Here is a 19,206-nt window from a genome sequence, read left to right as displayed (position 1 = left end):
GTTCCGGAAAGACTGGTGAGAACCGTGACATCGCCCGAGGAGGCCACGGAGCTGTTGCCTAAAAAACCAACAAGCCTTCAACCTGAACCATCAGATCAGGCCTCCAACTCTGCTGATGACGGCGGCGACTGACGAGATAGCAACGAAAGCGCCGGTCACCCTTCGATTGTTTAGAAGGGGGACCAGTTTTAATAACCCCCGTTGCCTTCGACCTTTCCAAACTGGGCGAGACTGTACAAAGTCTGTGGAACCGAGTCACCTCATGGTTCTCTTGGCCCAATTTGACTACTTGGATTCTCGTGGCAGTGGGACTATTAGTGGGCTTAGTCACTGTTAAATGTTTGTTAGAACGCTTGTTCCAGACACAGCAGCAACTACGTGTTTCTACCATGTTAGCTATGTCTTCCCAGTCAAATGTGGGTGTGCGTCCCTCCTCGATAGATAGCCCGTCTGAATCACCTGGGGCAAAGCTCTTGTCAGCAAGGTTTGTTGCAGGCTCCCTGGCCACTACCCGTGTTTAGCTAGGCACCAGAGGCTGTTAATTTTGCGCGCCTAGCCGCCTCGACGGTGGAGCTGCGGCCGCAGTCCTGGCCAGACTGGGCTTGGCTCTAGCCATTGCACCGAGGCCTCCACAGCGTTTCCTATGCCCTGGCTGTCGCTCTCATAATCCCCGCTTGACCCAGTTGCGAGGCGAAGCACTGCAGGGAGAGTCACGTGGTTTCCAGCTCACGGGCTCTCCGGTCTCTATATGAGGTGAGCATTCTGGTCGGTGCCAGAGGTTCAGCCGCAAGATGGCTGGAGCCTAGTCCAGACTCCCCAAAGCACCAAAACAAGTAGTGGGCTAATCAAGCTCACGGGAGCACCATCATCAATAGAGACACTGGGTACAAGAATACGGTCTACGGACCATGCCTCTTATAAAAACAAAAAGGGGGAGATGTAGAGAGCCGCTTTCCGGGTTTGGCCTAGTGGACACGCTGCAGCCTGCTCTAGAGTTCCCCCCGCCCATCGAGTGAGCCAAGATGGCGCTCACATCCTGCTTCCGCAAATGACGCACACGCCCACCAACCCTATCTTCCAATCACCTCTGTATACGTGGCACTAACCTATTGGGTTTGGGCACAGTATATAAGAGGTTACCCGGACGGGGTGGGTGGAGACAACCCACAGGGAGCCGTGCCTGACGGCCGCATAGAGGTTGTTCCCCCGCGGGGCATCTTGTCCCGCGCGGAACCTGTAACAGAGAATGCAAGCTTAACTCCAGTAAAGGTCTGTGCTTACAACTGCTACGTGTCTTGGACCTGTGTTTCTCACCAGCGCGGATTTGTCTGCGTCTGTCTCTCTCTCCCTCCTGTTCCCTCCGCCGGCCGGGGACCAGAAGCTGAGCGAGAAGTCGCGGACAGTTTGGCACATCATGATAGGTAGCAATGTCTAATCGAAGCTTGCATAAGAGTAAGCTACAGAGTTTAAAATATTTTTAAAGATTAAAATCATACAAGGCACTTTCTCTGATCATAATGGAATGAAGCTAGAAATAAATAACAAGTGGAGAATTGGAAAATTCACAAATAAATGGAGATTAAATAACACCCTCCTAAATAATCAGTGGGTTACAGAAGAAATTGCAAGAGAATTCAGTAAATATCTCAAGACTAATGAAAATGAAAACACAAAATATCAGAACATATGGGCTGCAGCAAAAGCAGGGCTGACAGGGAAATTTATACCCCTAAATGCTTACATTAAAAAGAGCAAAGATCGGGCGGGCCGCGGTGGCTCAGCGGGCAAGAGTGCTTGCCTGCTATGCCGGAGGACCCCGGTTCGATTCCCGGCCCCAGCCCATGTAAAAAACAAACAAACAAACAAAATATAATAAAATAAGAAAATGTTTAAAGATGTTTCCCTTTCTTCCTCCCTTCCTTCCTTCCATCTTTCCTTCCTTCTCTGTCTTTCTTTCCTTCCCTTCCTCCCTCTCTAAAAAAAAAAAAAAAAAAGAGCAAAGATCAAAGATCTAACTGCATACCTTGAGGAACTAGAAAGAGAACAGCAAACTAATCCCAGAACAAGCAGTAGGAAAGAATTAACAAAGATTAAAGCAGAAATAAATGAAATGGAGAACAAAAAACATAGAATTAGCAAAACCAAGAGTTGGTTCTTTGAGAGGATCAGTAAGATTGACAAACCTTTAGGTATACTGACAAAGATAAAGAGGGAAGATACAAATAAGTAAAATCAGGATGGGGGTATTACTATTAACCTCAAAGAAATAAAAGAAATCACAGAAGGATACTATGAAAAACTGTATGCCAACAAAATGAGACAACTTAGAAGAGATGGACAAATTCTGAGAAACACATTAACAACGTACACTGACTCTAGAAGAAACTGAAGATCTCAACAGATCAAGTAACAAGTAAAGACATCGAAACAGTTATCAAAAACTCCCAGCAGAAAAGCCCAGGGCCAGATGGCTTCACAGGTGAATTCTAACTAAGCATTCCAAGAAGAATTAATACCAACCCTGCTCAAACTCTTCCAAAAAACTGAAGAGGAGGGAAAGCTACTTAACTCATTGCATGGAGGAAACATCATCCTAATACCAAAGCTGAACAAAGATACTACAAGAAAAGAAAATTACAGACCACTCTCTCTAATGAATATAGATGCAAAAATTCTCAACAAAATACTTGCAAATTGAATGTAGCAGTACATTAAAAGAATGAAAAACCATGAAGCGGGTTTTATTCCAGGTATGCAAGGGTGGCTCAACACAAGAAAATCAATTAATTTTGTTCATTTCATTACTAACAAACTGAAGGTGAAAAACCACATGATCATCTTAACTGATGTGGAAGACATTTGACAAAATCCAACATCCTTTCTTGATAAACACACTTTGAAACATAAGAACAGAAGAAAACTTTGTCAATGTGGTAAAGGAAATATATGAAAAACCCACAGCTAACATCATACTCAATGGGGAAAGACTGAAAGCTTTTCCTCTAAGATCTGGACTAAGACAAGGATGCCCATTGTCACCACTGTTATTCAACATTTTGCTAGAAGTTTTAGTTACAGAATTAGGCAAGAGAAAGAAATAAAGGCATTCGAATTGGAAAGGAAGAAGTAAAACTTTCACCATTTGCAAATGACATGATGCTGTATTTAGAAAATCTGAGAAATCTAAAACAAAGCTACTAGAGCTAATAAGTTCAGCAAAGGGGTGGGATACAAGAACAACACACAAAAAATGAGCATTGTTTCTATATACCAGTAATGAACAATTTGAAGAAAAAAATTCATTTATAATAAAACCAAAAGAATCATATATCTAGGAATAAATTTAACCAAGGTTGTAAAGGACCCATACACAGAAAACTGCAAAGCACTGCTAAAAGAAATTGAAGACCTAAATAAATAGAAGGAGATTCCATGTTCATGGATTGGAAGACTAAATATCGTTAAGATGTCAATTCTCCCCAAACTGACTTACAGATTCAACATCATTCCAACAAAAATTCTAACAGCTTACTTTGCAGAAATGGAAAAGTCAATTATCAAATGTATTTGGAAGAGTAAGGGGACCTGGATAGCCAAAAACATCTTGAAAAAGAAGAACAAAGTTCTTTGTAATAGACTTTGTAACATAACAAAATATTGTGGTCTAAATATAACCTATATTTATTACAAAAAGTCTTTGTAATATAACAAAATACATAGTGGTCTAAACAGCCCAGTACTGGCATAAAGACAGACATATTTATCAATGAAATCAAATCAAGAGTTCAGAAATAGATCCTCACATTTATGGTCAGTAGACTTTTTTTTTTTTAATAAGACTGTTCACAGCAGCTTTATTTCCAACAGCCTTAAACTGGAAATAACCAAAATGACTCTCAAAAGGTGAATGGGTATATGAACTGTAGCACATGGGACACATGTAACATGGGATAATACTCAGTAATTAAATTAAAAGGAATAATCTATTAATACACACAATTTGGATGAATTGTAAGGGCATTAAGCCGAGTGAAAACATCAATTTCAAAGTCATATACTGTACGATTTCATTTATATAATACTCTCAAAATGACAAAACTATAGAGATGGAGAACAGATCACGGTTGCCAGGCATCAAAGATGGTGGCTGAAGGAGTTGGGGTTAATTTCATCCACAGAAGAGTAGACAAGGGAAATCTTTGTGGGGAAGGAACAGCTCTGTATCTTGATTGTGGTGGTGGTTACAATAATCTACACATGTGATAAAATGGCACAGAATGATGTGTGCACGTTGTATCAATGTCAAATTCTTGGTTTTGAGATTGTACTATAATTATTTAATAAGTAACCACTGGAGGAAACTGGGTACAGGGTACCTGGGACCTCTCTGTATTATTTTTGCAACTTCATGCTAATCTAGAAATACTATAAAATAAAAAGTTAAAAATAATAACTATTGGATATGACATGCAATAAAATACAGTAAAGTGACATGAAGAAAATAAGTCACCTTACTCCATAATCTCTATTTTTTGGTTTAGGGAAGGAGAAAAGAGTTACTTAAAACCAGGTTTTGAAAAACCCCACTAATGTTTACAATCTTCCAGATGAGAAATTTTGCTATTACTATTGGCCCCAAAGTAAAATTGATGGATTCCTTATGCGAAGGCACTAAAAAGTTAAAATTAGTATTTAAAATGCACGTAAATTTGTCTACATACTGTCTTTCTTTAGAGATTAATTGAATTCCATAGCTAACTGCAGCGAAATTTAATTACATATACATTTAAATTTCAGAAGTACATGTCTTCAAGCTACTTAACACAGCTAGCTTTCATTTTTGATACATAAAACATTTGCAATAGAAAAAACAAATGGCAGCAAAAATGAAATGGAGGCTACTTAAAAGAAATAAAACATAATTCCTTAACAAAGGTTAGTCTTATGTGTTTACTGGAGATATTTCAATACCAGTAAAAATTACATAAATACACACATCCCTCACTAGCCAATATTTTAATAATCCAAAAAAATTAACGCACATGTAAAAAAGTGCTTTCACACCTATTACCACCTAAAATAATGCATCATACAGTTTTCACAAATGTGTTTGGTGACTTCTAACCCCTGCTGCAACCAGGGCATGCTCCTTTTTAATGAAAAGCATTTATTCTCACAAGCATTTTTCCTGGATTCTTCTGCTAATTGATGAACAAACAGTAAACAATTCAGACAGACCAGTAAGTTGCCCCTAGTCTCCATATGAAGCTCAGGTTTTTGTAGTTTGAAGACTTGCTTTAGGAAGCTGCAGGGAGTTTTCCGCTTTATCTCTTTCCTCTGAGGTCAGGAGTGCCACCCTCTTCTTAAGGCACCAGCAGCCACGGCTTCAAAGATCACCCAGAGAGCACATGCACTCATGCCCACTAGGACATCCATAACTACCCAGCCCTTCCGAGGCTTCCTCAGGCCCCACAAGGTAGGCCCAAACCCACAGTCAATTGATTTTCAGGCAGTCAAGCCCACTCAACAGGGACAGAATAGTCTCTTCAGTAATAGTGCTTGGAGAGGTAGATAACCAAATCCACAAGAATGAAAGAGGAGTCCTATCTTACACCTTAAACAAAAATGAACTCAAAAGGCATCAAAGACCTAAATATGAGGCAGTTTCATAAATTTCTGAGAAGAAAACGTAGGGAAGCATCTTCAAGCTCTAGTGATAGGCCATTGTTTTTTAGACGTTACACCCAAAGCATAAGAAAAAGAGAAAAATGGGATCTCCTCAAATGTACTGAAACTTTCATGCATAAAAGGACTCTGTCAAGAAAGTGAAAAGGACTTTCGGGCCAAGATGGAAGTTTAACAAGGTACGCATTTTAGTTCGTCCTCCAAAACAACTACTAAACAACCAGAAACAGTACAGAACAGCTCCTGGGACCACGTCAGTGACCGGACACACAGAGTACCCCAGTCTGGACCAGCTGGATCAGTTGAGAGCCCCTCCAGAACCGTGAGTTCCTCAAGCCACGGTGGCTGGGGCCACTCCCCCACAGGCTGCTTCCCAGAGGGGAAAGGAAAGAGACTTTACCAGCAGCAGGGGCTGAGTGCAATCAAATACCAATTGTGGAATTAATTAACAAATTCTGACTACTAAAAAAATAAGCCCCCAGCTCAGATGAACCTGGTCAAACCAGAGGTCGCTCATTTTTGCCCCAGTGCCAAGGGGACAGGGCTGATGGAAAAGAAAATAAAAACAAACAAAAAGAAGGAAACAGAGGTTTTTGTGGCTGTGTTTCTACAAAGGCTTGACGGCCTTTGGATACAGCAGCAGGGGTTCTCAGACTGCAATTCATCCACCAAGAAAACCTTAGGTAAAAAAAGTGGAAGCAATCTGCAGAATAAACTAATTAAGGTAATTAAATGCCTAGAGGCCAGAAAAAAAAAAACAAATCACACAAGGAAAATTGAAGATATGGCCCAGTCAAAGGAACAAACCAACAATCCAAATGAGATACAGGAGCTGAAACAATTAATTCAGAATATACGAACAGAGATGGAAAACCTCATCAAAAACCAAATCAATGAATTGAGGGAGGATATAAAGAAGGCAAGAAATGAACAAAAAGAAAAAATTGGAAGTCTGAAAAAACAAGTCACAGAACTTATGGGAATGAAAAGCAAGGTAGAAGAGATGAAAAAAAACAATGGAAACCTACAGCGGTAGATTTCGAGAGACAGAACATAGGATTAGTGAACTGGAGGACGGAACATCTGAAATCCAGCAAGAAAAAGAAAATACAGGGGAAAATATGAGCAGGGACTCAGGGAATTGAAAGACAATATGAAGCGCACGAATATATGTGTTGTGGGTGTTCCAGAAGGAGAAGAAAAGGGAAAAGGATGAGAAAAACTAATGGAGGAAATTATCACTGAAAATTTCCCAACTCTTATGAAAGACTTAAAATTACAGATCCAAGAAATGCAGCATACCCCAAAGAGAATAGATCTAAATAGACATACTCCAAGACATTTACTAATCAGAATGTCAGAGGTCAAAGAGAAAGAGAGAATCTTGGAAGCAGCAAGAGAAAAGCAATCCATCACGTACAAGGGAAGTCCAACAAGACTATGCGTAGATCTCTCAACAGAAACCATGGAGGCAAGAAGACGGCAGGATGATATATTTAAATTACTAAAAGAGAAAAACTGCCAACCAAGAATTCTATATCCAGCAAAACTGTCCTTCAAAAATGAGGGAGAAATTAAAACACTTTCAGACAAAAAATCACTAAGAGAATTTGCGACCAAGAGACCAGCTCTACAAGAGATACTAAAGGGAGTGCTAAAGACAGATAAGAAAAGACAGAAGAGAGAGGTGTGAAGAAGAGGGTAGAAAGGAAGACTACGACCAAAGGTAAAAAGAAGGAAAATTAGATATGACATATAAAATCCAGAAAGCAAAATAGTAGAAGAAAGTACTACCCGTGCAGTAAAAACAATGAATGTTAATGGATTAAACTTCCCAATCAAAAGACGTAGTCTGGCAGAATGGATTAAAAAACAAGACCCATCTATATGCTGTCTCTAGTCAAAGGACATGAGGGCAAGGACACAAATGGACATTTACACACTAATGTTTATAGCAGCATTATTTACAATTACTAAGAGATGGAAACAGCCAAAATGTCCATCAACAGACAGGTGGCTAAACAAACTGTGGCATATACATAAGATGGAATATTATGCAGCTGTAAGACAGAATAAAGTTATGAAGGATGTAAGAACATGGATGGGCCTTAAGGACATTATGCTGAGTAAGATTAGCCAGAAACAAAAGGACAAATACTGTATGGTCTCACTGATATGAACTGACATTAGTGAATAAACTTGGAATATTTTCTTGGTAACAGAGACCATCAGGAGATAGAAATAGGGTAAGATATTGGGTAACTGGAGCTGAAGGGATACAGATTGTGCAACAGGACTGAATATAAAAACTCAGAAATGGACAGCACAATATTACCTAACTGTAATGCAATTACATTAAAACAATGAATGAAGCTGCATGTGAGAATGATAGAGGGAGGAGGGCTGGGGCATAAATGAAATCAGAGAGAAAGATAGACGATAAAGACTGAGATGGTATAATCTAGGAATGCCTAGAGTTTATAATGATAGTGACTAAATGTACAAATTTAAAAAATGTTTCTGCATGAGGAAGAACAAAGGAATGTCATTACTGCAGGGTGCTGAAAATAGATGGTAATTAATGTTTAAAATTTCACCTTGTGTATGAGACTAAAGCAAAAATGTTTATTTGGTACAAAATTTATACTTTGATTAGTGCATCTCCTAATATAACTTATGTAGACAGTTAGATGAACACCATAAGTACATGGAACCTTGGGTAGGACATGAGATTTTGTTGGTTTGTCCAGGTGATGCCCCGATGAATCCCAGAGTGATTTGATCAGTGAGTGGAAAAGTGTTTGCAAAGCCCCCTTCGGGGAATGGTGAGAATGGGGGAAAATTCAACCTCCCAAGTTGAATTCTTGATATTCTCACAAGCAGTGTGGAAAACCAAAGCTATAGGCTGAGACCCCAGTCTTGGGGTTTGTTCATATGAAACTAAACCCCACAAAGGATAGGTCAAGCCTACTTAAAATTAGGCGTACGAGTCACATCCAAGAGAACCTCTTTTGTTGCTCAGATGTGGCCTCTCTCTCCAGCCAACACAAGCAAACTCACCACACCCTACCCCTGTTTGTCTACGTAGGACATGACTCCCAGGGGTGTGAATCTTCCTGGGAACGTGGGACAGAATTTCCAGAATGAGCTGAGAGTCACCATCAAGGGATTGAGAAAAACTCTAGAATGAGCTAAGACCCAGCATCAAGGGATTGAGAAAACCTTCTCGACCAAAAGGGACAAGAGTGAAATGAGACAAAGTGTCAATGGTTGATAGATTCCAGAGTCGAGAAGCTATCTTGGAGGTTATTCTTACACATTAAGTAGATATTACCCTGCTATGCAAGATATAATGGAGAGGCTGGAGGGAATTTCCTGAAAATGTAGAGCTGTGTTCCAGTAGCCATGCTTCCTGATGATGATTGTATAGTGATATAGCTTTCACATTGTGACTGTGTGATTGTGAAAACCTTGTGTCTGATGCTCCTTTTATCTACCTTGTCTACTATGTTCTATGAGTAGAACATAAAAAAAAAAGAAAAAAAAAAGAAAGTGAAAAGGCAGCCTAATTCAATAGGAGAAAATATTTGCAAACCACATACCAATAAAGGTTTAATATCCAGAATATATAGGGAAATTCTACAATTCAACAATAAAAGACAAACAACTCAATTTGAAAAGTAGGCAAAAGACTCAAATAGACATTTTTCCAAAGAGGAAATATAAATGGCTAAAAATCACATGAAAAGTTGCTCAACATAATGGCTCTCAGGGAAATGAAATCAAAACCACAATGAGATATCATTTCACACCTACTAGAATAGCCCCTATTAAAAACAAAGTAAAACAAAACAAAACAAAACAGAAAACTACAAGTGCTAGAAAGGATGTAGAGAAATAAGAACACTTAATTCACTGCTGGTGGTAATGTAAATGGTTCAGCTGCTGTAGAAGAAAGTTTGGTGGTTCCTTAGCAAACTAAGTATAGAACTGCCATATGATCCAGCAAGTCGACTACTAGGTATATACTCAGAAGAACCATGTCCTGGTTGCAGCAGAGGTTGGAAAGTGGGGATGTAAACAGATATTTGCACACTAATGTTCATAGTGATATTCTTCACAACTGCAAAAGATGGAAACAATCCAAGTGTCCATCAATTGATGAACAGACAAAATATGGTCTGTACATATGATAGAGTATTATTCAGCTGTAAGAAGAAATGAAGTTCTAATGCATACAACAAGGTTGAACCTTGAGGATATTATGTTGAGTGAAAAAAGCCAGACACAAAAGGACAAACGTATGATCTCACTAATATGGATTAGTAATAATGAATAAAATTCATGGAGTTAATATCTAGTATTATAGAACGAGGATAGAGAATGGGAGCTGATACTTTGTGTAGAACTTTTAATAATGTTGATTGTAAATAGTTAGAAATGGATAGAGATGATAGTAGCACATTATCATGAGTATAATTACAGGGCTAAATTATGTGTGTGATTGTGATTGAAAGAGGAAGTTTAGGGTTGTGTATGTCACTAGAAGGAAAGTTAGAGGATGAAACATGGGACTGTATAAGATAGTGAACCCTGCTGGGGACGAAGAATGTGGTTAATAGCACAAATACAAGAATGTTCTTCTGTGAACTAGAACAAATGTACAATATTATCACAAGGTTTTAATAATAGGGTGGTATATGAGGAAAATACATCTAAGGCAAACTATGGACTACAGTTAACAGTAATATTTTATATTCTTTGATCAACTGTAACAAAGGTACCACACCTATGCTAAGTGTCATTTATAAGGGGGTATAACGGGCATGGGGCTTTTCTTTTACAAGTAATGAAAATATTCTAAAATTGACTGTAGTGATGAATGTACAGCTCAGTAATTATACTGAGATCCATCAATTGTACACTTTGGATGAATTATATGGAGTATGAATAAAACCGCTTTAAAAGAAAAAAGGAATGAAGTATTGACATATTTCACAACACGGATGAAGCTTGTAATCACTACTGTAAGTAAAAGCAGCTAGTCCCAAAAGATCACATACTATATGATTTCATTTATATGAACTGTTCATAATAGATAAATCTATAGACAAAAAGTAGATTAGTGGTTGCTTGAAGTTGAGGTGTGGTATGGAGGTGGGGATGGATAAGGCGGTGATGGCTAAAGCATACAGGGTTTCTTTTTGAGGTGATAAACGTTTTAAAATTGATTATAGTATCAGTTGCACAACTCTGGGAATATTTAAAAATCCATTGAACTGTATACACTAAATGGGTCAAATGTGTGGTATGAGAATTATATCACTACATTTGTTTTAAAAAATAAATATTAACATTATGACTAAGCAGATGACATATCCTAGTAGGTAAATACATACTATAAAAAGGACCTAAGGTCATGTGACATTACTGTATTCTTTTAGTACAAGTACAGGGTCATTGCATAATAAACAGTATGTTTTGGCATCTAATTCAATAACAAAATAGTCCAAAAAAAAAAGGGCCTAAGGGAATTGTATAACTGAAAAAAAGTATAATTTCTAAAACAAAAAGCACTAGATTGGCTTAACCAGAGACTGGAGATGATAGAAGGAACAGCTAGTTAACCTGAAGACAGGTTAATAAAAATTGAAATTGGCCAGTATGAAGAATAACAACAACAACAAAAGATAAAAATCATATAAATAAATATATAAAAGGGCAGAGTCTCTTTTCAGGCACCCAATGAATGTGCACTTTGAAGGAATATGCAGCTTTCAATTACCTGCATCTACATACTCTAGGTTATATGCCATACGAAGATATAGCAAGATAGAGGGTAAGGAAGCTTGTCATTTTTCACAACAAACACTAACACCTATGATGTATAAGTAATTATGGGAGACATGTTGTATTGCTTGGATTTGTTACCTTCCTTAGGTAGTCCATAGTTAGAGAAAACTAACTTAAAATAAGTAGAAGTCAATCCACTGCTTTGAATTATATATAGTATTGCATCTGAAGTCAGAGGATGACTCATATTACAAACTTCAAATATCTTTAACTATTACTAACTTGTTCATCATGACATATAAAAGGAATTATTTTCAGAAACTAAGAAAAGTAGCAAGAGGGACTCCCTCAATCTGCCCTACTAACCTGCATGACATTGCCTACAATGACACTGTCAATAGTTTCAGGTGAGATTTTGCCAGCAGTCAAGGCAGCCTTGGCAGCAAATTCAGTCAAGTCAGTAGCTGTGAAGTCTTTCAGAAGTCCTCCATAAGCTCCAAAGGGTGTTCGCTTAGCAGCAACAATGAATATACCTAGTACAGTAGGAGAGAGCTGTAAGCAATCACATACTAGTCAGCATCTTTTACATGTTTTAAATAACCTATGAAACCTTATTGTAAAGTAGAATTTTCAGTTAGGTAATTGAAAATCTTTGTCATACAATAATGCATAGAATAGGTCACACCTATAAAAACAGAGCCTTAAGAGTTATCAATTTGATCAATATCTATATCCAAGCACCAAAATACTACATGCTAAGATGTAAACACACACAAAAATAAGAACTTTCCCTTTCCCAGTAATACTTCTCCTTACTTAATGCTTCCAGACAGTAAAGATAGCCAGAAGAAGGCTAACACTGAACTAACACAATTATTTAAAGCAGGGAAAACACTATTAAATATATATATTGCTTTTTTATGTTTTTTAAAAACTATTTTTATCAAGAAATTTTCACACACATAAACAGTCCAGACATAGTTTACAATCAAAGGCTCACAATACCATCACATAGTTGTATATTTATCACCATGATCGTTCTTAGAACATCTGCATCACTCCAGAAAAAAAAACTTAGACATGCCATGTTCCGTACCCCTCCATCTCACTGATCACTAGTATTTGAATCTATCCAACTTTTTTTTTTACCCTTTATCCCCCTATTATTTTTCTTTGTTTTACTCATTTGTCCATACCTTAGACAAAAGGAGCATCAGACACAAGATTTTCACAATCATACAGTTACACTATAAAGCTATAGTTATACAATTGTCTTCAAGAATCAAGGCTACTGGAACACAGTTCAACAGTTTCAGGTACTTCCCTCTAGCTACTCCAATAAACCATGAAACAAAAAGGGGTACCTATATAATGCATTAGAATAACCTCCAGGTTAACCTCACAACCATTTGAAATTTCTCAGCCACTGAAACTTCATTTTCTCTCATTTATTTCTCCCCTTTTGGTCAAGAAGGCTTTCTCAATCCTATAATGCCAGGTCCCAGGTCATCCCGGGAGTTCTGTCCCTCATTGCCAGGGAGATTTACACCCCTGGGAGTCATGTCCCATTCAGGAGGCAGGGCAGTGAGTTCACCTGCCAAGTTGGCTTTAAGAGAACATCTGAGCAACCAAAAAGGTTCTCTGGGGGTGACTCTTAGGCCTATTTTTTAATTTATTTTTTATTTTTGTTTGATTAGGCCTAATTTTAAGTAGGCTTAGCCTCTCCTTTGTAGGAATAAGTTTCATATGGTCAAACCCCACAATCAAGGGCTCAGCCTATTAGATATGGTTGCCTCCATTGTTTGCACGAGTATCAGGAATTCCCCAGAGAGGGAAACTGAATATTTCCTCCTTTCTCCCTACTCCCCCAGGAGGATTTTGCAAATATTTTCTTATTCTCTGGTCAAACTACTCTGGGACGTATTGGAGCATCACACTACTCTGTACAAACCAATAAGATCTCACTCCCTGTTCAAGAGTCCATGTAATTACAGTGTTTGATTAAACTGACCATACAAGTTCCTAAAATATAAATTTTGAACCAAATAAATCTCTCCCTTTGGTCTCACACAGACATTGAAGTTTTAGAATGTAGACCATATCATCTTTTATTCTGTATTCTCATTTATCTTAGTGTTACCCAGGTTAGCTTCATTCATATCTCTAGTCGAAGTCTGAAAACTTTTTCAACTTTTTAAACAGTTTGCTGTTTAGAGTAATATTGATCTTCACAGCTTCAGTGCTCTAAATCCGAATCCTGGGCATCACATAAATACCCGAAGTTTCAGGGGATGACCAGGTTGTACACAAATAGCTAAGTATGTCAGAGTTTAAAAATATAAGTTAGAACTCCTAAATATGTGACTGCTTAAGAGCTTACACTCTAGGGCCCTTTACTATAGATCCCAACCTGATAATCCATGCTCTTGACATCAATTTTCTAAGTTTATATATTATAGTTATCTATGTGAGTGAGGCATGATAATATTTGTCTTTTTGTTTCTGCCATTTCATTCAGCATACTGTGCTTAAGGTTCATTCCTTCTTGCAGCCACTCAATATCCCATTGTATGCATATCACAGTTCCCTCTTCCATTCTTCAGTCTTGTACCATTAGGCCACCTCCATCCACTGTGAATCACGAACATTGCTGCCATTAACTGCAATGTCCATTCACGTCCCCACTCTCAGTTCCTCCAGGTACATACCTGGTAATGGGCTTGCAAGATCATATGGTAAGCTCACCTTTAGCCTCCTCTGGAGCCACCAAACTGTCCTCTGGAGAGGCGCTGCCTCTTAGCTGCCCAACCACACTGAATAAGTACATCTTTTTCTCCACATTTTCCCTAGTACTTGTTTCTCTCTGTTCTTTTTTTTCTTTCTTTCTTGTTTTGGCATGGGTAGGCACTGGGAATCGAACCTGTGTCTCTGGCATGGCAGATGAAAATTCTGCTATTGAGCCACTGTTGCACCGCCCTCTCTCTGTTCATTTTAAAAATGTTTTATTTGCACATCATACAATTCAACCTAATAGCCTTCACCACCATAATCTATATGAAGACATTTCCATTTATTTTGCCAAGAACTCATACCCCTCTCCCATATCCCCCGCTTGTTGACATTTAGTTTTGGCATGATGCCTTTGTTACATTCAGTGGAAGCATATTACAACGTAACTGTTGACTATAGATCCTAGCTTGCATTGATTGTGTTTTTCCCCCATAAACCATTTATCATGGTCAGGTTCATGTATTAACTTGGCCAGGTGGTGGTGCCCAGCTGTGCAGTTGGGCAAGCATTGCCTGTCTGTTGCTATGAGGACATTTCATGGACTTAAATCATGACCACGTTAGTGGCAGCCACAGCTGATTGCTTTGTGATCTGCAATCAGCTAAGGGGAGTGTCTTCTGCAATGAATGATACTTCATCTCATCACCAGAAGGCTTTTAAGGAGGACTCAGAAGAGACAATCACTCTTTCTGCTTCAGCCAGCCAGCCTATCCTGAGAGTACGTTGAGGACCTTCATTGAAGCTGCCATACAGATTTTGGACTCTTATACCCCATGGTTGCCCAGGTAACGATACTCATATTCAGCTTCATCTAGTGTACTTATGCTATTGTGCTACCATCAGATAGGATTGTGCTATCCATTTCTGAATTTTTACAACCAGTCCTTCTACTGGTCAGACGCTATTATCTACCCCAGAAAAGCCATGTCCTTTAATCCTCATTCAATAGTGCTGGGTGGGATCTTTTTGACAGTTTCCCTGGAGATGTGGCCTACCCAGTTGTGGGTGGTAACTGTTGATTAGATGGTTTCCATGGAGATGTGTCTCTAACCATTTAAAGAGGGGTTGCTTACTGGAGTCCTTTCAGAGAGAACCTACAGAGCCACCAGAACCAAGAGCCCACAGAACCAGAGATCTTTGGAGTGGAAGGAAAACGCCTCTGAGGAAGCCTTATGAAATGAGAAAAGAAAGCTAGCAGACATCACTATGTGCCCTCCCAGCTGAAAGAGAAACCCTGAATTTCACTGGCCCTTTCTCTGGATTTAAGGTATCTTTACCTCGATGCCTTAATTTGGACATTTTCATGGCTTTAGAACTGTAAACTTGCAACTTAATAAATTCCCTTTTTAAAAGCCATTCCGTTGCTGTTATACTGCATTCTGGCAGCTTTTACAAACTAGAACAGTCCTGTTGCACATTCTGAATTCTTTCAGCACTAAATGCCCCATCTCTACCTTCCTCTATTTCCTGACAACCTGTATTCTCAACTGTAACTCTCAAAGTTTACTCCTTAATGTTAGTTCATATTAGTGAGACCATACAGTGTTTGTCCTTTTGTTTCTGGCTAATTTCACTCACCATAATGTTCTCAAGGTTCATTCACGTTGTTATTGGCTTCATGACTTTATTCTAGCTTAGACTGCAATAATAGTCTATCTTGTGCATATACCACAGCTTGTTTAGCCACTCATCCATTGATGGACATTCGGGCTGTTTCATCTCTTGGCAATTGTAAATAATGCTGCTATAAACATTGGTGTGAAAATGTCTGCTTGTGTCCTTGCCCGAATGTCCTTTGAATATATACCTAGTAATGGGATTGCTGTATAATATGGTAATTCTATACTTAGTTTCCTGAGGAACTGCCAAACTGCCTTTACATTCCCACCAACAGTGGATAAGTATGTCTCTTTCTCCATATCCTTTCCAGCACGTGTTGTTTTCTTTTCTTTATAATGGTCATTTTAGTAGGTGTCAGATGAAATCTCATTGTGGTATTGATTTGCATTTCCCTAATAGCCAGTAAAGTTGAGCATCTCTACATATGCCCTTTAGCCATTTGTATTTCCGCTTCTGAGAAATAGCTGTTCATGTCTTTTGCTCACTTTTTAATTGAGTTGTTGTCTTTGTGTCACTGAGTGTAGAATCTCTTTATATATCCTGAATATTAAACCCTTATCTGACATGTAGTTTCCAAATATTGGATCCCATTGTGTAGGCTGACTTTTTACTTTCCTGACAAAGTTCTCTGATGCACAAAAGTGTTTAATTTTGGGCCACGGTGGCTCAGCAGGCAAGGACGCTTGCCTGCCATGCCAGAGAACCTGGGTTCGATTCCCAATGCCTGCCCATGTAAAAAAAAAAAAAAAAAAAAAAAAAAGTTAATGTATAATAAAATTGCATTAAAAAAAGTGTTTAATTTTGAGGAGATTCCACTTATCCCTTTTTTTTTTTTTTTTACTGCTCATGCTTTGGGTGCAAGGTCCAGGAAACTACCTCCCATCACAAGATTTTTAAGATATTTCCCTACACTTTTTTCTAAAAGTTTTATGGCTTTAGTTCTTTCTGTTTTTTAAATGCTTCTTCATCTGTCAATGAAAAAGCAGGTAGACACATAAAATACAAATTGTACATACGTAATAAAATTTATTCCTCAGTTGTAGTTTTTATACTCCTCAGTTTATTCTGAAAACAACAATTTCTGATATATATATATATGTGTGTGTGTGTATATATATATATATATATATCCAAACAAATTTGAAATTATAGTTATCTGAAAATAATTGAAATTGCCTATATTCTCCTATAAAGGAAATATTAACAAAAGAATACTTAAAATATTATTCAAGGACTCAATGTAATAGAATTCGCTTTTTAAACTATTTTTTTCCCATCTAAGCCAATATATAATATTTGACATTTGGGTTATATGTGCATATAAAACAGACACATTTATCAAAGTGAGTATAAGATGAACCCCTCATTGAGTGTCCTTTCTGAATATAATTAAATTTTCAGTGGTAAAGTGGTCCGAATGGGAGCAAAAAGCTGACTTCCTCATGAAATAACCTAGATAAAAACTAAATCATTCTCTTTCTTATTCTAACATACAAGTGTGCACTCTTGGGTATAAAGGGATTAAAATACTTGCAAGCAAGATTGTGAACTCCTATGTTTAGGAGTATGTAATTCAATAAGAGGCCCTAGAAGTGAAAACAGAGGTAGTATAGGTGAACAGAAGACATTTGACCATCAAATTACACATAATGACTTAATAAAGAGGTGAATTATTTAAAAGTCTCACTGGGCTCAGATATTTTTTGGGCATGAAAACGATGTTTTAATTATTTAATAAGATCATAATTAAGCATATTAGAATGCTGGCTGTCACTTGATTAGTACCTTAAGGCTAAACATCAGAAAGAAATGATTGTTCCAAAACACCCACAAAATATTATATTCTGTCATTCTACTATTTTTCTTGTTGCACTATTTTCATAATTGGGGCAAGATAAAAGGTCCAATTCAAGAACATTTTATGTACCCCATAAACTGTCTGAATCAAAGATTTTTATTAATTCTTCTGCCAAACACAACATTGATTTCCATCTACAATAATTTTTTTAGATAACAAGTCAATTAAAAAAAAAGTTGTGGCCTTGACCTATGAAACATTAAACTCTTAACACACTGATGGCAAAATCTGGATCACTGTAAAGATGTTAATCATTTTGACCTTAAGCAACGAATGGATGAAACTTTACTGTGAGTTCTCCAAAACTGGTTTGCAGCACCTAACACACTGCTAGTACACAGTGTCAAAGTCGGAGTCATTTCCATAATAGGGATCTTCAATAATAAATTGTTCCTGTGGATCACAGTTCCAAGTACCTTTTCTATTCAGATTTCTCAGATCGCTTTCATCCATACATAGTATATAATCAAATGTGGTAAAGTCTTCTTTGGTAACACTATCTGAAATATTTTCATCAGTTACAAGTTTTCTGAAAACCGCTTCTGTAATGGGTGATTGACATGTTACCCAGATATACAAACAGCACCAACTAGGGTGGCTGTGCTACCATTTTCTCAGGAGCAAAGACAGACACAAAGTGAGATAAATATATTTTTAAAAATATCTGGGAAGTATAGGTACAAAGATCAGCCAATAAAATCATAAACTGGGTACTATGTCAATATATATTTGATCTGATGTCAAATATATATTTTTGTTAAGCGGTCTAAAATTTAACTATCTTCAATGGCATTTTAAACATTTAAAAAATGTTCATATTTAAAATACTCTGTAGCGCAGTGGCAGAGTTCTCTGGGTTCGATTCCCGTTGCCTGCCCACGTTAAAAAAAAAAGAAGCTGAAAATTCAGAAGCAAAAGACTTCCCAAAACTAAAACAGTGAAGAGACCTATTCATTTAGAGTGTAAAGAGACTGGAGTGCCAGGAGAGAACCTGGAAAGGTGTGCTGATTTGACAGCAAGATGGAAAAACAATACTAGAAAAAAAAGAGTGAGATCTGCCTTCCTTTCTATTACATCATTAGTTAGGGTAAATATTTATTCCTTTAGATAGCACAACTACAGGCAGCAACCAAGACAAATTAACGAAAACTACTGTTGCTGCTATATTCGTTTCAGTTACAGGATCATTAACTTGTCAGATTTCAGTTCTCTGGAAGACACAAATGACCCCAGGTGTTTATTAGACTCCATCACAGTGTTTTGCATGTAGGCTGCATTTGACAAATACTAGGTTTCTTGCTTGCCAGTAACACTGTTGGCCGGATTCATGTAATTTGCTCAAGGTAAGTGAGTACGCTGCCAAATTACTTGAATCCTGAAACTGAAACGGATATAGCAGCAACAGTAGTTTTCGTTAATTTGTCTTGGTTGCTGCCTACCCTAAAAAAAATCAACTTGAT

The 19,206-nt window shown here is 37.8% G+C and overlaps 1 protein-coding gene across 7 annotated transcripts in view; it reads right to left on the bottom strand.

The window, feature by feature from the left end:
- The window catches only part of ACAA2 (acetyl-CoA acyltransferase 2), a 52,188-nt gene that overhangs the window by 30,834 nt on the left and 2,148 nt on the right, over positions 1–19,206 (bottom strand). For all 7 annotated transcript variants that reach the window (XR_013165132.1, XR_013165133.1, XM_077135493.1 and 4 more), the window contains exon 2: positions 11,845–12,011. Coding sequence is in view for 5 of the 7 variants with exons in the window: in XM_077135493.1 (XP_076991608.1) it covers positions 11,845–12,011 (167 nt within the window). In the remaining 2 variants the exon portion in view is untranslated. The remainder of the gene's footprint in view (positions 1–11,844; positions 12,012–19,206) is intronic.

Source organism: Tamandua tetradactyla, chromosome 18 (genome assembly GCF_023851605.1).
Source record: "Tamandua tetradactyla isolate mTamTet1 chromosome 18, mTamTet1.pri, whole genome shotgun sequence".
Classification (NCBI taxonomy): Eukaryota; Metazoa; Chordata; class Mammalia; order Pilosa; family Myrmecophagidae; genus Tamandua; species Tamandua tetradactyla.
This window is presented reverse-complemented; position numbering and strand designations above follow the sequence as displayed.